This window comes from Colias croceus, chromosome 8, assembly GCF_905220415.1.
Source record: "Colias croceus chromosome 8, ilColCroc2.1".
Taxonomy (NCBI): domain Eukaryota; kingdom Metazoa; phylum Arthropoda; class Insecta; order Lepidoptera; family Pieridae; genus Colias; species Colias croceus.
The window spans coordinates 9,048,727-9,074,042 of record NC_059544.1 but is presented as its reverse complement, the minus strand read 5'-3'; the positions used below and the strand labels follow the sequence as shown (position 1 = coordinate 9,074,042).

At 34.3% G+C, this 25,316-nt stretch overlaps 1 protein-coding gene across 1 annotated transcript in view; it reads left to right on the top strand.

Moving 5' to 3' along the window:
• LOC123693942 (serine/threonine-protein phosphatase 6 regulatory ankyrin repeat subunit B) overlaps positions 1–25,070 on the top strand; it is a 44,439-nt gene extending 19,369 nt beyond the window's left edge. Inside the window, exons 4-19 of the mRNA XM_045639211.1 lie at positions 186–302; positions 3,465–3,557; positions 8,923–9,136; positions 9,602–9,798; positions 12,269–12,367; positions 12,663–12,807; positions 14,441–14,598; positions 15,579–16,806; positions 17,692–17,891; positions 18,336–18,872; positions 19,235–19,441; positions 19,790–20,483; positions 21,983–22,203; positions 22,778–22,906; positions 23,477–23,612; positions 23,894–25,070. Of these exons, the coding sequence (XP_045495167.1) occupies positions 186–302; positions 3,465–3,557; positions 8,923–9,136; positions 9,602–9,798; positions 12,269–12,367; positions 12,663–12,807; positions 14,441–14,598; positions 15,579–16,806; positions 17,692–17,891; positions 18,336–18,872; positions 19,235–19,441; positions 19,790–20,483; positions 21,983–22,203; positions 22,778–22,906; positions 23,477–23,612; positions 23,894–24,120 (4,602 nt within the window). The 3' untranslated portion in view covers positions 24,121–25,070. The remainder of the gene's footprint in view (positions 1–185; positions 303–3,464; positions 3,558–8,922; positions 9,137–9,601; positions 9,799–12,268; positions 12,368–12,662; positions 12,808–14,440; positions 14,599–15,578; positions 16,807–17,691; positions 17,892–18,335; positions 18,873–19,234; positions 19,442–19,789; positions 20,484–21,982; positions 22,204–22,777; positions 22,907–23,476; positions 23,613–23,893) is intronic.
• Positions 25,071–25,316: the final 246 nt, after the last annotated feature.

Genomic DNA, 25,316 nt, shown 5'->3' with positions numbered 1-25,316 from the left:
CGAAATTATTTATTTCAGCAAAAAACACAATAGCAATACAAATTTAACAATAGAATTTGCTGTAGCTTTTTACACATTATAAGTATTAACTATAGCTCCCACACTAAGAGAACTTGTGTCCTGGGAGCTGGTAAAAATGGAGCCGGATCTTCGATGACACTATATTGAAAACAATTTTCCCATAGAGTCGCCAACAAACAGCAGTACATCTCGTATCAAGCCGACAGACAGGCACTGCGACGAGCATCTTGCGCGCGTTGCTCACGGCTGCGGGGAAGGACATACGGTTACGACCTGATGGGGTGAGCATTCAGATTATAATATAAACCTTCTCGTTGTTAATCAATTCAATATATTTTTGAAGTGAAACTTCTTTAGGCGCGTTGAGAGTAAAATTTCAAGATTGCGTCATGGCAATACCGTCACGTTATGGAGTAAGGCGACGATTTTGGTATCTTTGAATATTGCCAAAAAAGTTTCACTTCTGACACGTGTGCTCGCAAACACGCTCTTTTTTATCAAGTGAGGAAATCTTGCATATAGATAACCACGGCAAGTGGTACTCGGGAAAAAAGTAACATAAGCTAGCTAATAGTGTACGGTACACTGTGTACCAAATACAACAAACTCAAAATCATTTATTTATATAACATTATTTCATATTTGTGTACTTTGTTTTATTATTCTATAGATGTAATTTTGATTTGGTGGTTCGCAAAGTTACATAGTTGTTATTCGCTCATTCTGCTTATTCGCTGATATGCGCGTATGCGCCTTCTCGTCTCGTCTAATAATTCTAAACTCAATAAATAATAATAATAATGACTGTACCATATTAAAAGTTAATTGACATTTCATATGTGTTTTTCCAAATACATAGACATAGTAGTAACTTTTCTAATCTCGGTAATTTCGCAAAATTTGTTCGTATAACAGGAAAAGCACATAAGTACTTACTATCGCGTGTGTTAAATAATTTCAAAAGTAAATTACAGGTCTTATTAAAGCGTTGTACAAACCAAGTGTAGGGCCATTTCATACTACCTTCACCTGTATCCTTATCATTGTTTATAACTACAATTTCAACTAGATAAATCGTAACTTCTTACTTTATATTTATAGTTTTAATACACGAATGTTTTAATTCCTTAAATGTTTGTGTTTTCGTTTTCATTTTCCTTTATTCTGCGGAATGAGGAAAGCGGATGTGACACATCATCTATTATGTAGCCATTATTTAGATTACTAGAGCAGATATAAAATAAAAATGCAAGAATATTCTAGACTTCGCAACCTTGGATTGCAAAAGCGGTGCAAAGAATATAAATAATTGAAGAATAAAGAAATGATTAAAAAAAATGGTAGCATAGCTTTAAGTTTTATGCCTGTTGGACACAACAGTACTAAACAAACCATTCATAAAATAAATATAACTATGAAATATTATTACGTATGCTTGTTTATATGTTGAAAATAAAAGTCTTTTAAAAGCTTTCCCCATTATATTATTTAAGTTCACGTAACCACGTTTGATTCAGGTCACTCAGACTTTCATTGATTCAAGATAAAATTATTTATTTTCAAGTTTTGTTCTGTTGCCAAGTTTTTGTTCTATAATATTATGATTATTATGATGTCAGTAAATAGATGCTTTTAATTGATGGATTACATCATTACGAGAAGGTAGTTAAGACACAAACATTTTTCTAACTCCCTTAAAGTTAGTAGTAAAAACCGTAAGCTTTTTTACGCTTCACATTTATATATACTATTAGGATGTGAAAATATTTTCGTACATTTTATATTTCACGCCTTTTCACATTTGATTTAATTTACTTTTCATTAAAATAAGTATTCGATATTAAGGTTTTTAAAGAAGTTTTTATTCTTCTCTCCTAAAGCTTCCACATATCGTAAATCGTCTTAAGTCCTAAAAGCTCGTTCAAAATATTAATGTGAATATTTGCTTGGGAGTTTTGAAAGTGTAGGTCTGCATTACGCAAGATTTTCATCTATATATCTAATATATAAAAATCAATGCCACTTTTCGTTGTAATTCCATAACTCGAGAACGGCTGAACCGATTTCGATAATTCTTTTTTTATTATATTCCTTGAAGTACGAGGATGGTTCTTATGTAGAGAAAACGTTAATATGTACCACGGGCGAAGCCGGGGCGGACCGCTAGTTTATATATAAAAATTAATCGCAAAATGTGTTGGTAAGCGCATAACTCGAGAACGGCTGAACCGATTTCGATAATTTTTTTTTATTATATTTCTTGAAGTACGAGGATGGATCTTATGTAGAGAAAACGTAAACATGTACCACGGGCGAAGCCGGGGCGGACCGCTAGTTTAATAATAAAATTAAGAAAGAATTGTCAAATGTAGTTAATGTATGTTTAAATATAATTCTATTTTACGATATACATAAAACTGAATTCTAAAATGCAAACCTCCTTAACATGTATTGATGTAATAATGAGACGTGGCGGAAACCAATAAAATATGAACTTTATGGTGAGGCTATGAAGGTTTTGATTGTTCGGTGTCATTCCGAACAGAGCTGATGCAGCATTGGTCTCGAGGATCGCGTGCAGCGCCTGTCGCCTGGCACCGACGTCCCCGAGACCCACGAGGAACCGCCACGCTTGTAAACAAACCCCACCGTTTCCATCAACTTAAGACAAAAGAAATAGATTCGTTTTACACCACCCCATCAATCACACTCGCCGCATTCCACAAACACGCATACAGAATTAAATACCTGAATTTAAAGCGAAAAACAAGAACGAGGCTGTTAAGGACATTCCGACACGACCCACCCCCACGAATAGTAACTAGCTAATTAACCTGAGCTTTGCCGAGTTAAACGTCACAACGCAAAATTTACAATGCAAATCGCTCGCGGAATATTAGTTATAACGTCAGCGGTGAAATTCAAAATTACTAATTTTAATACAATAAGTCTCAGTCCGCCCTACGACACGAATAGAGAAAGGCAGTTTTACCATGTCCTAGCGGGCCTTTGTTCGACTCGCCGATGGAAGATCAAGTACGTATAAGTAGCCGCTGAAATGGACGGCCAGTCGAATTCTATCGGGGATCGCATGCTAGGAGCAATTGAAAATCGTTTTCGCGTTCTGCCAAATCGAATGCACATAAGTCTCAACAATTGTTTTCGAGTGTGACTAGACCGTGCAGTGATACCGCACTGCCGTCTGTAGTTCGCGTATAGACATCGCCCCGCGTGCAGTTCTGTCTAGGCGCGAAATCGAGATGTCGTTGAACGAAAAAGACGTTCCTAAGAGCGCGAACCTCAGTTTGCGCTCGGGCACTCGCAGTCCGCCGGGTAATCTGTCCAAAGACTTGCAAAAGCTCGAGCTGAGTTACATCGAGCTGAACAAAGAGCGTGCGCGGTTGAAAGAGTGGAAAAAGTTAATACGCGAAATGGTGTTGCAGAGAGGCAAGGTGCCGCTGCTGCTCGCCGTGGAGGCGGGCAACCAGAGCATGGTGCGCGAGCTACTCAGTGCGCAGACGGCCGAACAGCTCAAGGTACAAATTATAACGAGTAACAATAAATTAACGAAATAATTTATTAATCCTAATATATAACATGAATTTGTTGTCTTGTCTTGGATAGGGATTGATTGAACATCAGACATTACTGCAAAATAGTAGGTAAACGCAGCTATCAACGACCCATCGAAAATCTGAAGGTATTACCGACCTATAAAAGTAATTCGAAATTTAAACGTTTCCAGAACTATTCTAGCTATAGGTAGGCAAAGTTATACACGAATGTATTACTTGAGCATCGTATACTTTAACGTTAGAGTGAGTAACTGAGCAAAAAAGAGTTAAAATGCGTAAGTTGCTGCGGGGTAGCGTGGAAGCAGGACGTGTCGTACTGTTCCGTTGTTCCTTCGGGTAAGTACTGTGAGTATCTTTTTAAGACATTTACAAACAAATGACATCTATACTTTAATTTATATTACTAAATGTCAATGCAATTAAGTGTCAACTTTTCATTTCTTACAACATTTTATTAATAAAAAGTAATTTGAAACGATAAAACTTAAAATTAAAATGGGACGGTGTTAGCTTCACCAGTTTAAGCCGCGGCAGGTATCAACGACCCGTAAGTCGGCAATGGCAGCAACGTAACTTTTTGTTTTATTTTCTTTTATGTTATTATATCACACTAACACTAGTGGTTTTATGGACCAGTTTAAATCTAAGCTATGAGTCTTCATAAAAATCTATTAGCGACTAAACTTTTTTGTCTAGTGTTGTGTCTTTTAGCGTTGTCAATTTATACAAAGTTATGATATTTTCGAGGATCCCTATCGAATAGTTACAGAAGTAAATCATTGTTTTTTTTTTGTTGAAACAATATGCATTTGTTCATATTTTGTATGACATTAATCAATTATAATCTATTTTATAGTCTGATGATCAAATGAATTAAAATAACCATTTTTTTATGGGTCGGTAATACAATTTAGGTTTATACTTACATACTTTAATACCGACCCATGTGGGTCGGCAATAGCAACTATAGGAAGCTATTACCGATCGAATATAGATTGTTTAGTTTCTCATCTACAAATTCAAATTCAAATTGCTTTATTTGCAGAATGTAGAATAAAGATGTTTGTATATACAGATAATATTGATCCTTAAACATTCTGCTCGTAATTGAGCGTGCAAATATATTTTTATTACTTTTATGACATAATAGGTGCCTATTAAAAATTATATTTTTAGGTTAAATTTAAAAAATTAAAAAAAAAAATATTTTTAGGTTAAATTAACATAAAACATATAATTAGGTATATTTTTTCCAGAAATATGGAGCCACGAAAGCGGCGAAAAGTATTCAGTAAAACACAACTCGCCGAAGCAATCAATCAAATAGCATAGCGAAATATCCTAGAGTTTGAAATCCTTAATTTAATATATGTACATATATTAATAGTATTATGTTGATTAATTTAAAAGTTTATAATTATTTAGTTCATTACTAAAAAGTACTCATTTGTTTTATTAAAAATAACTACAATTAAAAAATACGAATATATTTGCATTTTTATTTCATTTTATTAAGATCGGTAATCATCATCATCACTAGCTTCTATACATTCCATTGCTGGATAAAAATAACTGCGTTAAAAACAACCGACTTCAAAAACGGAAAAGTAAGAAATAAAAAAGATTTGATATTATTAATTACTACATATTATTTTTATGTGCTATTTACTAAAAAGGTTTGATGTCGGTGCATGGGCTTAATACTAAGTGCTTAGTGTTTGGCACCGACTTCAAACCTATTTAATAAATAGCACATAAAAATAATATGTAGTAATTAATAATATCAAATCTTTTTTATTTCTTACTTTTCCGTTTTTGAAGTCGGTTGTTTTTAACGCAGTTATTTTTATTTAATACTTTTTAGTGTATTTTTCAACACGAATCAAACGAGCCCAAACTCGATAAAGTTGAGTCAATATATTACTGAGTTCCTATGGCCACCTTCCGATTCCATCATCAGATCAGCTCCATGTCATGATAATGTTTCATCGCTATCCAATTTACATTCGTATACAAAATTTCAGCTCAATCGGTTACCGGGAAGTGAATCAAAGTTACTTGCTACATTGAAATTAAGTCATCGAGTACAGACAAAAATGCTCATAAAATAAAAACTACTAGGCCTAGCCGAATAAAATTTTTATGGGACCAATTCGACACCATCCCGCATCGAACAAAAAAAGAATCACGTAAATCGGTTCAGAAACCTCGGAGTAATCGGTGTACATACATAAAAAAAAAAAAAAAAAAAAAAAATATACCGGCTGAATTGATAACCTCCTCCTTTTTTTTGAAGTCGGTTAAAAAAGGCTTCCTCTCACATACGATCGGGAATAGCTGCATAAAAATCGTTAATAGCTTCACAGCCGTTTTTATGGGTCGGTAATAGCAACAATCGACTAAGTCACATTGTAAATTATTTTTTACAAGATAATCCTTTATTAGAATGTATTTGCTTCAATAAATACATTTTTTATACATAACACTAGCATATAAAATGAAATTATAAATCTTTAGAAGAACCAGTATACTTAAAAAATATGGTTGATTTTGAAATTGCCTTAGAGGGGTCGTTAATACCTGCGTTTACCTGTAAACGCAGCTATCAACGACCCATCGAAAATCTGAAGGTATTACCGACCTATAAAAGTAATTCGAAATTTAAACGTTTCCAGAACTATTCTAGCTATAGGTAGGCAAAGTTATACACGAATGTATTACTTGAGCATCGTATACTTTAACGTTAGAGTGAGTAACTGAGCAAAAAAGAGTTAAAATGCGTAAGTTGCTGCGGGGTAGCGTGGAAGCAGGACGTGTCGTACTGTTCCGTTGTTCCTTCGGGTAAGTACTGTGAGTATCTTTTTAAGACATTTACAAACAAATGACATCTATACTTTAATTTATATTACTAAATGTCAATGCAATTAAGTGTCAACTTTTCATTTCTTACAACATTTTATTAATAAAAAGTAATTTGAAACGATAAAACTTAAAATTAAAATGGGACGGTGTTAGCTTCACCAGTTTAAGCCGCGGCAGGTATCAACGACCCGTAAGTCGGCAATGGCAGCAACGTAACTTTTTGTTTTATTTTCTTTTATGTTATTATATCACACTAACACTAGTGGTTTTATGGACCAGTTTAAATCTAAGCTATGAGTCTTCATAAAAATCTATTAGCGACTAAACTTTTTTGTCTAGTGTTGTGTCTTTTAGCGTTGTCAATTTATACAAAGTTATGATATTTTCGAGGATCCCTATCGAATAGTTACAGAAGTAAATCATTGTTTTTTTTTTGTTGAAACAATATGCATTTGTTCATATTTTGTATGACATTAATCAATTATAATCTATTTTATAGTCTGATGATCAAATGAATTAAAATAACCATTTTTTTATGGGTCGGTAATACAATTTAGGTTTATACTTACATACTTTAATACCGACCCATGTGGGTCGGCAATAGCAACTATAGGAAGCTATTACCGATCGAATATAGATTGTTTAGTTTCTCATCTACAAATTCAAATTCAAATTGCTTTATTTGCAGAATGTAGAATAAAGATGTTTGTATATACAGATAATATTGATCCTTAAACATTCTGCTCGTAATTGAGCGTGCAAATATATTTTTATTACTTTTATGACATAATAGGTGCCTATTAAAAATTATATTTTTAGGTTAAATTTAAAAAATTAAAAAAAAAAATATTTTTAGGTTAAATTAACATAAAACATATAATTAGGTATATTTTTTCCAGAAATATGGAGCCACGAAAGCGGCGAAAAGTATTCAGTAAAACACAACTCGCCGAAGCAATCAATCAAATAGCATAGCGAAATATCCTAGAGTTTGAAATCCTTAATTTAATATATGTACATATATTAATAGTATTATGTTGATTAATTTAAAAGTTTATAATTATTTAGTTCATTACTAAAAAGTACTCATTTGTTTTATTAAAAATAACTACAATTAAAAAATACGAATATATTTGCATTTTTATTTCATTTTATTAAGATCGGTAATCATCATCATCACTAGCTTCTATACATTCCATTGCTGGATAAAAATAACTGCGTTAAAAACAACCGACTTCAAAAACGGAAAAGTAAGAAATAAAAAAGATTTGATATTATTAATTACTACATATTATTTTTATGTGCTATTTACTAAAAAGGTTTGATGTCGGTGCATGGGCTTAATACTAAGTGCTTAGTGTTTGGCACCGACTTCAAACCTATTTAATAAATAGCACATAAAAATAATATGTAGTAATTAATAATATCAAATCTTTTTTATTTCTTACTTTTCCGTTTTTGAAGTCGGTTGTTTTTAACGCAGTTATTTTTATTTAATACTTTTTAGTGTATTTTTCAACACGAATCAAACGAGCCCAAACTCGATAAAGTTGAGTCAATATATTACTGAGTTCCTATGGCCACCTTCCGATTCCATCATCAGATCAGCTCCATGTCATGATAATGTTTCATCGCTATCCAATTTACATTCGTATACAAAATTTCAGCTCAATCGGTTACCGGGAAGTGAATCAAAGTTACTTGCTACATTGAAATTAAGTCATCGAGTACAGACAAAAATGCTCATAAAATAAAAACTACTAGGCCTAGCCGAATAAAATTTTTATGGGACCAATTCGACACCATCCCGCATCGAACAAAAAAAGAATCACGTAAATCGGTTCAGAAACCTCGGAGTAATCGGTGTACATACATAAAAAAAAAAAAAAAAAAAAAAATATACCGGCTGAATTGATAACCTCCTCCTTTTTTTTGAAGTCGGTTAAAAAAGGCTTCCTCTCACATACGATCGGGAATAGCTGCATAAAAATCGTTAATAGCTTCACAGCCGTTTTTATGGGTCGGTAATAGCAACAATCGACTAAGTCACATTGTAAATTATTTTTTACAAGATAATCCTTTATTAGAATGTATTTGCTTCAATAAATACATTTTTTATACATAACACTAGCATATAAAATGAAATTATAAATCTTTAGAAGAACCAGTATACTTAAAAAATATGGTTGATTTTGAAATTGCCTTAGAGGGGTCGTTAATACCTGCGTTTACCTTAATTGCTTTCAATACCATTTTGAAGTTAGGCGTAATTTTTCAAATGGATTGTATTCAAAGAAGTTTTAAAGTTTAACTTTAAGCACATGTAAAAGGTTAACTCAATCAAACTTACATTTCGTATTTGGTCTTGTATTGTTACATAATGCAACTAATGGCAAAATCGAAAAAGACGAATGTAAAATCGCATCCACCAAAATAGACGTCTAAATAATGTAATACATCACAGGCGTCCACACCAGCGGGCGATACAGCTTTACACCTCGCAGCAAGACGCAAAGATGTTGACATGGCTCGAATCCTTGTAGACTATGGGGCTGCTGTTGACGCAGTTAACGGTTCTGGACAAACAGCTTTACACATAGCCGCTGCGGAGGGAGATGAACCACTTGTTAAATACTTCTATGGAGTCAGAGCGAATGCAGCTATTGCTGATAATGAAGGTCAGTAGGGAATTAGTGGGTAAATGGGTTGGTATTCAATATTTTATAGGTTGTTTCATAGTGGACTATGGGGCAGCTGTTGATGCAGTTAATGGTTCTGGACAAACGGCATTACACATAGCTGCTGCGGAGGGAGATAAACCACTTGTGAAATACTTCTATGGGGTCAGAGCAAACGCGGCAAATGCTGATAATGACAAATTAGTGGGAAATGGGTTTGTATGAAAAATATTTCATTTAGCAAGTAGCAAGGTAGCAAGTGCGTTACCGCAGTAAATGGAGGTGGAGAATAAACGGCGTAGCCGTGAATGGGAAAAACAATTTATTTTATGCTATTATACTTTTTACCCGCGACTTATATATTGTGAAACAAGCTAATTTATAATCAAGACTGATATCACCATTACAATATGATTTCATAGAAAATACTAGTATTTACTATTTACACGTAACACTTTATTCTAGACCGGACACCAATGCATCTAGCCGCTGAAAACGGTCATGCAGCTATTATAGAACTACTGGCGGATAAATTCAAAGCATCGATATTTGAAAGGACAAAAGATGGCAGTACATTGATGCACATTGCTTCTCTGAACGGTCATGCTGATTGCGCTATGATGCTGTTTAAGAAGGGTGTCTATCTGCATATGCCAAATAAGGTAAGTGATGTTATTGTTTTTAGCTGGGTACCTAATACATATTTATAAACGCAGGATAATGTTTTTCATGTCTAATAACTAATTTTTCAGTTTCATGATGAATAGTAGATTTTTGATGCCATAAATTCTTAAATATCACAGTAAAGTTATATAAGTTTATAAATTTATATATGTATACTAGTGGTCCGCCCCGGCTTCGCCCGTGGTACCTACATGTTTAAACTATCCTATCTCTCAAGTTGGATCGAACTGCACATGGTGTGCGAATTTTATTATAATCGGTTTAGTGGTTTAGGAGTCCATTGAGGACAAACATTGTGACACGAGATTTATATATATTAAGAAGATTACAGTAAGTCAAAATAAAATCGATCTATCGACTCTTGATATAATTCCGGATAAATGGTAACAGACAAAAAGATAATTAAACATGAACAGAAAAAATCAGTGTTTGTTGAAACAGTTTTTTTTTTATTTGACTTGATTTCATGTAGGTATTCAAAGATATTTTGAAACTGACCTGGAAATTTCCTTTCATGGCTTGAAAAAGTAAAGACGAAGTATTATCCACGTGTGAAGCCGGGTGGAGTCAGTAAAGCAATAATTATAAATGATAATTTCATGCAAATACAGCATTCGTTACCGAATTTAGTTCATGGTCATAAAATGTTTTCTAGCTGTTTATATTTTATGTTATTAGGGTATTTATGGATTGTTTAGTTGTTAGTATTTTGGTAACGGTCTACGGTCAACATCAACTCTTTCGAAAGAGCTTCTATTACCTAAGTTTGGGTTTGAGTTTCATCACTCCTATACTGTATAGACCATATACTTTCTAACCATTTACATAATAAGGGTCTTAATAAACAATGGTTTAAAGCTTTGAAACATATTCATGAAATTCTCGTTGACGCTGCAATAACATAAACTTTTTATTATCTTGTGCACTACGATGAGCTAGCGCGCAAGAGCAACTTTTGTCTCCGCAACTATTTTGTGTCTTCCATCAACTCTATGGGGAGTTGCGTCGCTACGTGCGCGCACTTTCTTACTAGCCCATAGAGTTGATGGGAGAGACAAAATAGTTGCGGAGACAAAAGTTGCTCGTGTGCGCTAGCTCAATTGCATAGAAAATCTTTTATCGCAGTTATTACAACTTTAGACACGTGTTATTTAACTTATATGACCTTGAAAACGGAAATGAAATTGGATTAAATACCGGGAAATGCAATAAACTATAAAGAAGTAAAACTTGAAAAAAGTGCTAAGTCTAAGTGGTTACGTTCACGTGTATTTAATGGGTCCTATAAAAATAGTTTGCCGTTTGACCTACTGTTTGTATTACATAACATCCTTGCAACTAACAGAGATTTTAAATTATTTTCTTTAACTTTTTTTTTCGAGTTTATAGAGATACTAGCTTTCCGCCCGCGGCATCAAAGAAAAACCCGCATAGTTCCCGTTCCCGTGGGATTTCCGGAATAAAACCTATCCTATGTCCCGAGGTAAAAAGTAGCCTATGTCCTTTCTCGGGTAACAAAATATCTCTATACCAAATTTCATGCAAATTGGTTCAGTAGTTAAGGCGTGATTGAGTAACAGACAGACAGACAGACAGAGTTACTTCCGCATTTATAATATTAGTATGGATAATATGTTTAGATATTTTTAATAACATATTCAATGGAAATTTACATCTTTCTTAATAGATGCAATGAATATAAAAGTTAATTGCATTTTAAATGGAACAATATGTATTAAGTTCGCTACTCATTTCTTTTTTAATAGAGAGCATGTGCTACTTATTTGTGGGGTTTAATAAATATAACGAGATTCGTGTTTTAGTTCTGTAATAAATATCGTGATGAATGATTAAAATATTGTGTTATGAGCTTATGAAAGTTTCAGTTTATTTTCGAGTTATTTATATGCATAGATATAATTGAAATGTATAGTTTGCAAATTCCTATTTAATATGTATTATAATTATGTATAAGGAATTAATTTAAAAAAATAAGAATTAGAAAATGTTTAAGATATTTTTAAATATCTATATTATTATACTTATCTGAAATTATTTATATATATATTATACTTATCTGAAATTATTTCCAGAATGGGAAATATACTGTCTCTGTCATTTTTCCACACTGAAAATAATGCGGGTTTATAATAAAATCTTTCATCGCAGTTATTACAACTTTAGACACGTGTTATTTAACTTATATGACCTTGAAAACGGAAATGAAATTGGATTAAATACCGGGAAATGCAATAAACTATAAAGAAGTAAAACTTGAAAAAAGTGCTCAATCTAAGTGGTTACGTTCACGTGTATTTAATGGGTCCTATAAAAATAGTTTTACTTCTATATAGTTTATAAAAAGTATCATGGTAGCCTCACAGAGATTTTTAAGTTAACATTAACCATTAAGAGATAATTACAAAATATATATTTTGTATTAATAAGGATGGAGCCCGAAGTATTCACACGGCAGCGAGGTACGGCCATGTTGGGATCATCAACACACTGCTGCAGAAAGGAGAGAGTGTGGATGTCACTACTAATGTAAGAATTTATATTTATCATTTCCTAATCTATCAAAACAAATTATGTACTTACTTAAAATTATGCATTTAGATGAGGTAAAAGTACCTATGTTTATGTTTTATTTGGAGTGGGGTAAACAACTTTCCAATGATTTTTAAAAACAAAAGTTTGAAATGTCACTGAGTAATCAACTAGCTACTTAACAAAATAATTATGAGTAGCTAAGTATTATCATCTCTTCGTCTATATGTAGATATTAATCTGAATTAATCATTTTCACTTACTAAATAGGCATAAATATTATTGATTCCAGGATAACTACACAGCTCTCCACATAGCGGTGGAATCCTGCAAGCCAGCTGTAGTAGAAACCCTTCTGGGGTATGGGGCAGATGTGCATATACGTGGAGGCAAACAGAGAGAAACTCCTTTACATATAGCTGCGAGGATTCCTGATGGTAAGATAGTTTGCTAATTGCTTTTGCATTTTTGAAATTAAAATTGTCCTAGTCACTCATTATACCATAAAAATCCGGCTCGAAGGACCACAAAATGTATGAGTCATTGTCTGGCTACATACACATATCGCATACTACTATGGGCTATGACCATAAACGGATAATACTATACAAGTTCAAAAAGCAAATTATTTCATTTACGTGTGTTTATTATGGTTGTTGAGGATTCCTCTTCCGCTTCCTCATAATGCGGAAGTTCCACAATATTTTGGGTTCCTCAACCGTTACCGCATCCTCAAAAATAAAAATAAAAAATTCCTCTTCCGCTCTCGCTTCCTCAAAATTTTGAGGAAATTCATGAGGATGCCGTATCTATGGCATCGCACTCGCTTCGCGCAGCGCGCGCAATGCCATGCCAGGCCGATTCGATCGGGCGGCGAATTTACAAAGCCTATACCTATATATACTTTTTGAGTCACGAGTCGGACTCTAATAGATGAGCTTTTGTTTATGCATATAACTCGACAAAATCTAATCTATCTAAATAAAAAAGTGACTCGACTTGATTATAATTTCCTATCATCCTCATCCACATCCGCTTCCTCTTCCGTTTCCTCATACTCTTCCTCAAAAAAATATCCTCATCCTCATCCGCATCCCCTAAATTTTCGTGTGAAAATTCTTCTTCCTCCTCCTTTTCCTCATAATCACTTCCTCAACAACCCAAGTGTTTATTGGTGTTTTCATAATATCCATATTACCAAAGATATGTATAATGTATGTACCTACATGTAGTTTTGCGTTCGTCTTCTATATCATTGTCCGTTTCGGTTAAGATTTTCTTCCATCGGTGAAGATGAATCAACCTATACACGAATGTGTGAAGATTTGTCCGTAGGTGATAAACACACGCTGCTGTCATCGGTACACCTCATTAGGCGCATAGTCCATAGATCGTTCTGCTGCTTCGTGAGGCTACTCGGTCTGTGTGTGCAAACATGCACAATTTCATTAGACAGACCTAATGAAATTGTGTATGTTTGCGTCTGTCGCAGGCAAATTATACAATTTCCTCCGTTTACAAACGCTCGGCATTTTGTTATATGTTGAGGATTTGCTTTTTCTAAACGTCAATAAAGAGACGGTTGGGAGTTGACGGAGCCCCGCGAAGCGGGGTTCCTATGTGAAATGAAATGATAATTTATTTGTAAGAATTGTGGTTACAAAGTTTTTATATAACAAGTTTCACATCCGCACAATTCGCCAACAAATTGGCATACAAATATTTAAGTTACGTTATTATTATAGATATACATTATAATACAGCAATATTATAATTTTATTTATTAATACAATTTGATTATTACAATATAAATGATTCTTAACGTTATTATTTTCTCCATTACAAAATTCGGGAATTATAATCTAAAAAATTCGTTTAAAGAATGGAGACAGTGATTTATAAGCCACGATTTTAATTTTTTGTGCATTAAAGTTTTTGGCAGTTCCCTTATATGCTTTGGTATATGGTTAAATATCCTCATACACATCACACTGGCTGTGCTTATGTGTTACTGGTTTGTCGGTCAGATAATTTTAATGCAAATATTTATCATTTCTCTATTCATAACAGGCGACAAATGCGCGCTAATGCTGCTAAAATCTGGGGCTGGTCCTAACAAAGCCACAGAAGATGGCATGACGCCAGTGCACGTGGCTGCGCGGTTCGGCAACCTCGCCGCGCTGCTGCTGCTGCTGGACGACGGCGGCGACCCGCTGCGCAAGACCAAGGTGTGTGCTACATAGTGAAACTGGCAATGCCGTCCAAGCCACTGGTCGTGGGTTCGATTCCCACCCACGGCAAATATTTGTGTAATGATGTTTGCTCTGTGTCTGGGTGTTCATTATCTATATAAGTATTATTTAAAATTATATATGTATGTTTATCAGCCATCTGGTTTCCATAACACAAGCGAAAGCTTAGTATGGGATCAGATCGTGCCGTGTGTGAAAATTGTCCTGAATATTTATTTATGTACCAGTCCATACTTTTAGTGCAATGGTGACTCAGTGGTGTGAACCTCAGACGAAATCGTCAAATCGGGAATTCGAGACCAAATTTGGCCACCGTGTTAAATTATCCATTTGGCCTGAAGCCATAATCCACCACGCTGGCCCATATCATGTCCAACCAGCCCATATAATGTCCCAGCAGTGGAGAAATATTATATAGAATTGGGGCTATTGTATAGAATCACTTCACTTTCCGCGCTCCAATTGTATTGTCACAATTCTAATTAAAATCAACTTCCTATGAAACGTACAGTTCACTTATTTTATATCCGCTCCCAATCAAGCCAATAAATATTTCTACTTCATGCATACATTCTCTGTGATATGGGGAAATGGGCTAATGCGAAAAAATTCAGCTCCGGGTCGAACAAGGCAAGGACGATTTGATCGCTATGAAGAGGGATTGGTGTTGAGTAATTAATCAGGGAGGAAGGTTATTAATTATGTGCCGTTCTTTATGCTCAGTATTAGATTTCACCTAATTTCCTTTAGCTAAACTTACTAGGAGTGACTTAATAGAATTCCAATATTTTTTAGCGACAGCAAGTCAATTTTCCTCAAACATAAAATATTTTTTTTGTGTCATGGTGATCACTATTTCGTTAATCATTTATTATGTAAATTTTTACTACTAAACACTTTACAAATTTATATTTATAAATTTTTACTACTAACTAATAAATCAATTTTGTTTTCAGACCGGTGAAACACCACTCCACATGGCGTGTAGAAGTTGCAAACCAGACATAGTGCGGCATTTAATAGAATTTGTAAAAGAACGCAAAGGTGAAAAAGTTGCAACGTTATACATTGATTCAGTCGATGAAGATGGAGCTAGTGCCTTACATTTCGCGGGACAAATAACCAAAGAAGAAGTAAAAGTTCCTTCAGCTGATAGAGAAGTTGTTAAATATCTCATGCAAAATGGTGCCGATGTATCACTACAAACGAAACATAATCAAGAAACCGCCTTCCATTTCTGCGCCATCGCCGGCAATAATGACGTTCTAACAGAAATGATAACAGACATGTCTACCGCGGATGTGAGCAGAGCATTAAACAAACAAAACTCTATAGGATGGACGCCATTACTAATTGCATGTAATAGAGGACACATGGAGCTTGTTAACACATTACTATCAAATCACGCAAGAGTTGACGTTTTTGACGTAGAAGGAAGATCAGCCTTACACTTAGCGGCTGAACATGGATACTTACAAGTCTGTGACGCGTTACTAACGAACAAAGCCTTTATCAACTCAAAAGCCAGAAACGGACGAACTGCCCTACATTTAGCAGCCATGAACGGCTTCGCACATTTAGTGAAATTTCTCATACGAGATCACAACGCTGTTATAGACGTTTTAACGTTAAAGAAACAGACGCCATTACATTTAGCCGCAGCGAGCGGACAAATGGAAGTGTGCAAATTACTACTAGAACTCGGTGCCAATATTGATGCGACAGACGAATTGGGGCAAAAACCAATACACGCTGCAGCTCAGAACAATTATTCTGAAGTAGTACAATTATTTCTACAACAACACCCTAATTTAGTAATGGCGACCACCAAAGATGGGAACACATGCGCGCATATAGCAGCCATACAAGGGTCAGTTAAAGTGATTGAAGAATTGATGAAATTCGATAGAACTGGGGTTATATCAGCTAGGAATAAACTAAATGATTCCACGCCCTTACAATTAGCAGCTGAAGGTGGTCATGCTGATGTAGTTAGGGTTTTGGTTAGAGCTGGAGCATCTTGTACGGATGAGAATAGAGCTGGACTAACAGCTGTACATTTAGCAGCGGAACATGGACATACTAATGTGCTAGATGTAATGAGGTCAACTAATACTTTGAGGATATCTAGTAAAAAGCTGGGTTTGACACCGCTTCATATAGCTGCGTATTATGGACAAGCAGGTTAATATCTACACTAATATTATAAAGAGGAAAACTTTGTTCGTTTGATTGTAATGAATAGGCTCATAAACTACTGGACCGATTTTGATGAAATTTGGCACAGACAATCTTTCGACCCTGAGAAAGAACATAGGCTACCTTTTATGGCGAAATATATACCACGGGGGAAGCCGGGGTGGACCGCTAGTTTTTAAATAATACATTGTGTTTAAAAACTAACACACCTTAAGATCGGTCAGTTTCGGAAAGTCTATCAGCTACCATAATTATATTACTTACAACAATCATAATCTTCGTAATAATTATGTTACGAAGATCTGTTCTTAGATATCAACTCTAATCTATATTCCTTTAAGATGGATTGTAAAGTAAAACCATAAAAAAACTATTTCTTTGTTCAGAAATCAATAACAAACACATTTCTATTAAAATATCGATTCTATAAATCTCAAACTTTCCCATACTGATCGTTCTAAGCGTTACTACAGCCTACATCCTAATCGAACTTCTGAACGTCCTGTTGTAACCATTCATTAATTTCATAATAATTGAAAAATACTTGTTCAAAACATTGAGATTACGTATGGAGGAGACACCACGAACAAAATCTGTGCGCCATTTTTTTGCTCTAACTAAGTTTTAAAAATTATTATCTAGTTAGGTACTTACCGATGAATGTTATTCCTTTGCACTTTTCCGTATTATTTGTATTATTTCTGCAATATCGTAACACAGACGAAGGCATATTTGATGCGTTTCACTTTAAAACAAATAAAAAAAGAGCTTGCAGTTACGCCATATGGCGTATGTTGAGCGGAACATAAGTGATGTAGCCGGTGTCGTCTCCATAATATGTATATCTCAATGGTTCTAAATTAATTCCAGAAACGGTCCGAGAACTCCTATCCCATGTTCCCGGAACAGTAAAATCCGACGCTCCAACAGGAGTATCTCTAGTTCCCATACTAGGAGCTGAGTCTGGCCTTACTCCATTACATTTGGCGGCTTATAACGGGAATGAGAATGTTGTCAGGTTGTTACTTAACTCTGCGGGGGTTCAGGTTGATGCTGCTACTAATGAAAATGTAAGTATAGAAACAAAATAACGTGTCAGAAGTGAAACTTCTTTGGCAAGATTCAAAGATACCAAAATCTTCGCCTTACTCCATGGCGTGACGGTATTGCCATGACGTAACCTTGAAATTTTACTCTAATCAAGTTTCACCTCGAAATAATAATTTTAGGTTAACTAATTTCAATTTTGAGTTTGTCAATAAATAAATATGTTTGTATAAGTAGAAATTTTTAAATGATTGCTTATTTTATGCAGAGTTATGAAGGATATAATTACCTATGTAAGGTACAAAATAAAGGTAATTCTAGAATTTTTATTAATATCTACAAATGCAACTTTTCAAAAATTTATAGTAGGTATTAATATTGTTTCTATTGTTTATCTAATAATTATGTTTTATTATTATTACCAATCACATTAAATTTAATTTAATAAAATATTTTTTCAATTCCAGGGTTACAATCCGCTCCATTTAGCCTGTTTCGGTGGCCACATGTCCATAGTGGGTCTCCTACTAAGTAGATCAGCTGAATTGCTGCAAAGCACAGACAGACACGGCAAAACCGGCTTACACATAGCATCAACACATGGCCACTATCAAATGGTAGAAGTACTCCTTGGACAAGGAGCAGAAATAAACGCAACAGATAAAAATGGCTGGACTCCATTACATTGTGCTGCTAAAGCTGGACATCTAAACGTAGTAAAGTTACTTTGTGAATCAGGAGCTTCTCCCAAAAGTGAAACTAACCTCAACTGTGCTCCTATCTGGTTTGCGGCCTCTGAAAATCACAATGATGTACTAGAATATCTCTTACACAAAGAACACGACACACAATCCCTTATGGATGACAAAAAATTTATTTACAATTTAATGGTGTGCTCGAAGAACCATAATAATATACCTATTGAAGAATTCGTGTTAGTTTCACCGGCGCCTGTTGATACAGCTGCCAAGTTATCCAATCTATATGTTAATTTATCAACCAAGGTAATGATTATTTCATTCAATATAATTTTACTTGTTTTCAAATACCATTCGTTAAATATATTATTACCATATTAAACAAAATTGTGGAAAAATTCCATTGTTATATTTTCTTTCGTGTCTGAAAATAATATGTGCGTATTTTTTAAGTAACCATTAATGTGCACCATCCGCAGATGTTTTAAAACTTACTAGAGCCCACGGTTACGCTTGCGTGGTTCTAACTAGTTTTATTTCCAGTAGTTTTATTTTCTATACACCAAAAATTATCAAATTACTTATTTTTACCAACCATGCATCCTCACAAACATTTAAATTTCAACAGAAATTTTATACATAACTTAAAATTAACTGAAAATTTAAAGGAAAAGGAGCGTGCCAAAGACCTAATAGCAGCGGGTAAGCAATGTGAAGCGATGGCGACCGAGCTACTGGCGCTAGCCGCTGGAGCAGATTCCGCTGGACACATACTAACAGCCACTGATAATAGAAATATTGAGTTTTTAGACGTTTTGATAGAAAACGAACAGAAAGAAGTCATCGCGCACACGGTCGTTCAGAGATATCTTCAGGTAAAAAATAGGTAACTTCACCTATTACGATTACGAACGTCGCTTTTATAGGTGATAAAGTTATTTTTCTAATTGCAATATGACTAATGTTAAAGGAATATTAAATATTAACGGCCTTACTAATAAAAATTTAAACATTGGATAAATTTCTACCATAGCTGTGTCCTGCTCTTGCTCACATGAAACGTCAATCATAGAAACAAGAGTTATTGCAATAACTAATCCATTGAATAGCGAATGGGTAACATTTTATTAGTAAGACCGTAAGAAAGCTAATTTTTAACTGTACACTATTTTTAAAGTAATAATTAATTTTTATTCTTGTGCTCAAAAATGTTCTTGTTCCAGGAACTCTGGCGAGGCAGCCTCAAATGGACCGGCATCAAAATAATGTTCCTTTTTTTCATCTTTATTATTTGTCCGCCAGTTTGGCTCGTCTTCTCTCTTCCACTAGGCCATAAATATAATAAGATACCGATAATTAAATTTATGTCATATTTAACTTCCCATATATACCTTATGGTATTATTAGCTTTGGTTGCCATAACGCCCATATATAACTCAATATTTAGAGAAAGTTTAGTCCCTAGGTGGTATGAGTGGATATTATTAATTTGGTTGAGTGGTCTCCTTTTGTTTGAACTTACAAATCCTAGTGATAAATCTGGTTTAGGCTGGATAAAAATAGCAGTATTATTGTTAGGAATGGTGGGCGTCGCGACCCACGTCGTTGGCTGGATATTTGTATTACCAAAATATTGGCCAACCTTAATGTATTGTAGAAATCAATGTTTTGCCTTATCATTTCTCTTAGCGTGTGTACAAATTTTGGACTTCTTGTCTTTCCATCACTTGTTTGGCCCGTGGGCTATTATTATAGGCGATCTTATGAAAGATCTAGGTAGATTTTTAGCAGTGTTAGCGATATTCGTGTTTGGATTCTCCATGCACATTGTGGCATTGAACCAACCTTTCAGAAATATAAATAAACCTGAAGATAACAAATACGCCAGAACAGCGAGGAGAAAACTGTTTTCAGACGGTAAGGGCCACTTTTGTGTTATATCATTTTATCACCATCATCAATTTTATATTTTATTGTTTCAAATGTTGTCATGCCATCATTAATTAATATTCATTTTAGTGATACATTTTTTTCTCTATATATGTATATGTATGTATACTATGAACAAAAAAACTATAACACATTTATACAAATAGTTTCGACTATTTTTATACTAGAGAACCTTCGAACGAAACGACAAACATGGATAGTTTCTGGAGAGTCTTACCGACGAAAGCAAGGTCCAGTGGGCCGTAAGTGATATAGAAATAGAAATATATGTGACCAAGTAGATAACACCTTTGCAGTTCTGAATCATCCATACTGACTCTACTTCAGTGTGCTTTACACTTTGTATGCCATCCGCTTACCGGCTTACCTGTGTGTCCATATCGGGAATGTTATCATCATCAATGTGAATACATACAACGATATCAATACCACCCTAGCAAATACACAAACAATGGAATGTATTAAATTTATGTCTCATATCAGAAATTTTGTTATTATAGTTTACGATATTCAATAGCTTGATAATGTCGTAAGCAATGATTCAATGTAACTGTTAGTTATTAATGTTAATTGAAAAGCGTGTAACGTGTGTTCTGCTTGTAATTTTGATCTCTTGTAAAACAAAGGAAATCGTAAACGTAGCTGCATATATACGAATATTTATTTTAGATGCGCGGAAAGCAGAACGCACTTTACGCGCGGAACTTAGTTTTAGTGGAATGAGTGGCCGACTTCACCGCATTCGATGGAGCATATGATTTGCGCATGCCGCGGTTGGCTTTTCCTTCGTTTGTCACCGGTGTCTTGAGGTACCACTAAGTGTTGGATTTGTTTAGCTTGTTGTTGTCTTCGTTGTGGCGTCGTCATGCGCCCACGCTGGTTATGTCGCTACACGGTAGAAGGGACTGGGGTAAATTGATGCAGGCATGTTGAATATCTTATGTATTATATGTTCAAAATTTAACACTACTATTAATCAGAAAAATACTTATGCTCACATACAGATCAATCTACCCCAACCTTACACTTAGAAAACTACAGTCACTTTCATATTGTACCATACAATTATCACTTTTATTTGAGACATGATATAATATGAAACACTAGTGTTCGATCGGGGTAAATTGATGCATTGAACTGTTTGAGTGTAAATGCCTGCCTCAACGTACCCCTGCCTCTGTTAATGCGGACGACTTCCATTGGAGCGTTGATTCTAGCGACGCTGTCACCCGTCGAGGCGTTGGAGAAATTGTTCTTCGCCCTTTTCGGCCAGATAACTCTGTCAGATCTCAACTACATATCGAGTGTGCGACCTCTCTGGACACAAAACCTGTTCAAGTTCGTCTTCGGTGGCTACTTGTTGATGTCCGTGGTGGTGCTCATAACGCTCCTCATTGCGATGATGTCGGACACTTACCAGCGGATCCAGGTAAATGTGCCGTCAACGTGGGTTCCATTGTTCACAGTTACCATGAACCCCGTGTTCTCGTTCGAGCTGCTGTTCTTTGCGGTGTTCGGTCAGACCACGACGGAGCAGACGAGGGTCCATCGCAACGACAGCAACACGCAACCGCAGTGGACAAATTATTTGTTTAAAATAGTTTTCGGGATTTACATGTTGGTGTCGGTGGTCGTACTCATCAATCTACTGATTGCTATGATGTCAGATACCTATCAAAGGATACAGGTAAATTTAATATTCCTAATGAATCAAACTTTAACAGAACTAATATTTAGACAGTGATGAAAAATAGTTAAAATGAAAATATTGGTATAGATAAAATAAAAACTACCGTATGTTATCTTTTACGAACTATTTACCCATGATTGTATTGTTCACATTATCTACCGACATTCGGCATCCATATTTGTTTTAGTGATAACATAGCAAACTTCTTACTATAATAGTTATATTTGCATAAAAACTGTCTTCGTCATAATTTATTCTTAGCTTATCATTTGAATGCCGATAATTGAATAGAATTACATATACCTACTTATGAAATCTAGCATATAGCAGTCTGAAAATCTCACTACTGTTGGTCGTAGCGTGATGATATATATATTGCCCTATAGCCTTCCTCGATAAATGAGCTACTTAAACATAGAAAGAATTTTTCAAATCGGACCAGGAGTTCCCGAGATTAGCGCGTTCAAACAAACCAAACAAACAAACTCTTCAGCTTTATAAAATTAGTATAGATTAATAAACAACAAATAAAATAATACCATAATTAGGCAATAACACATACATTTTACAGGCTCAATCGGACATAGAGTGGAAGTACGGGCTATCGAAGTTGATCCGCAACATGCATCGGACCAACACAGCACCGTCTCCACTTAATCTTGTGACCACGTGGCTCATGTGGTTGATACATCGGTGCAGGGTAAGAAGATAGTTTCATTGCTATTCACATTAATCATTTATTTTTTTTTGTACTCAGATGTTTTAAATTGGTAGATATTATTTTTAACAGATAATATAGTTACTTTAAATGTCTAATCTCTGAGGATATATTGGTTATCTTGTGTTGGGTTTGTTGGCTTACCGACTTTTAACTTTCAAATAACAATTTACTTTGTCCTGTGAAAGTCAATGAGTTCCAAATTGTTTAATTAAAGTGTTATTGAATGGTAAAATTGTAATTATCAGTTGGTTTGTTTACTTTAATAGCAAACTATAAAACTTCAATAGCGTAATAATGGAGATAAAGCTAAGCCGGTTCCGTTATTTTTAAAACTAATTACTTTAAAGGGGGATAAAATAAAGATTTATATATAAAAAGAATATGATTACTTACCAGCTGAGCACCGCGGTTTTACCCGCATTGCGACGCCTTCCTTGATAAATGCAATATGTATAATTTAATATTAAAATATATTTTTAAATCTGACCCATTTCCTGAGTTCAATCAACCAAACCAACACTTCAGTTATATAATATTATTTTTAAACAGAATCGTCTAACAAAGAAGAAGAGGCCCAGCTTAGTGCACATGATTGGTTTGCAGAGACAGGACCAAATGAGCGCGAGGTCTAAGGCTGGGGCCAAATGGCTGTCTAAAGTCAAGAGGGGACAGGTTGTTCCTAAAGGTAAGGAAAACACATGAAAATAAATCTACAATGAAATTTTACCTGGTAATAATACGTTTGCAGTTCCAGTAATGAAAAAATAATAATTATCGGAAATTTAGCCGTACAATCGTAATAGAAAAAAAAATAGAGACTTAGTTACTGGAAATAAAATTTGTCTTTTTTCTAAAATAGCATGCAGAAATTAACCTTTAATCTTTAAATTACACTAAGTACATAAAACCTAAGTATTATATATCTCTTCACCTTTTTTTCTCCTACAAAAAATCTATTTTTTTCAGATTCCACCCGTCTCTCAGTAGTACACTTAAGTCCGTTAGGTTCCCAACTAAGTTTCAACAACATGACTAGAATAGAGAACGTAGTAGATTGGGAAATAATCGCCAAGAAATATAGAGCTCTCACGAGAGACGAGCCTGAGGAACTGTTAACTAAAGACACAGAAAACGATACTGCTGAAAGTGAATCAGAAATCGTTCCCAATAATATAGCTGCTGTTCCACCTTGAATACAAGAAGATAATTTTCATAATTGCCGTGGAAAGAAAATGTCTATAAATTTGATGGAAGAAGTCGTAAATGTAAATAGGTGAACGTTGTAACGTAGGTGAAATTTGGAAAGCATTGTTTCATGTACCGTCTAAAAAACGGTTAAATGTAAATAAATTTTAATTCGTGGTAGTATGTTTTTCGGATGTGTTTTAATTATTTTCAAGATAATTGTCCAATATACTAGTCATTATGTACCTACCTATTTGTGTTAATTGTTTTCTTTTAGTTAGTAAATAATGTAAATGTATATAGAAATTATTTATTTCATGTAAGCGCAAAATAATATTCTACAGTAACAATCTAGTCATTCAAAAGTAAATTGATTTATTGTTTACCTTGAAAAAATGTTTTACAGATTTTGTTTATTATTTATATTGTAACATATCAAGTATATGCACATAAGATAATGGTATCTGCGGAAACTGCCTCGATCCATCCCGCATTGATAACGAAAACTGTAAATATTATAAAAGATAAATAATAACCTTTTCCTATAGTTTATTCAAGCAACGGGTATCAAAAGAACATACCTACAAAGACATACCTACTTATTGACCTAAGTATCCAATCCAAGAAAATCCTCAAAATTGCGACACTAAGAAATCAGTGTCAATTCATTAAAAAATATGAATCAATGCTGAAAATAAAATTGTTCAGTTTCGGCTTTTGGTAATGTCAAGCAAATATTATGTAGACTAAAAATGTAGATAATTAAGTGTACCTTCCACCTACCAGTATCGATAAGAACAATATTTTTCTAATTCAAATAATTTATTTTATAGGAACTAGTCATAAGAACATCAAGTCAATAATTTAAGCATTAACTCTAAACGTAACAATATTTTTGTAAATAATCATGTTATGTATTTGTGTACGTATTGTTTTGAATAAAATATGAATCTACAAATATTTCGTTTCATTTATAAAATCACTTTATATATTCACACATAAGTACGTATATTGAATTTTTTCAATCCCAAATCAATTTTCAATGGGACGTTTTTCTATTACATGCCTCTTTCGTAGATGATTGAGTTTAGTTTTGATTTGAAATAGAATGTGAAATACTTTACATGAGTTCGATAAAACAAAACCACCCACAAAATATCCCATGTTGAATTCCCTAGATTTTAATTTACAATACACGTAATGC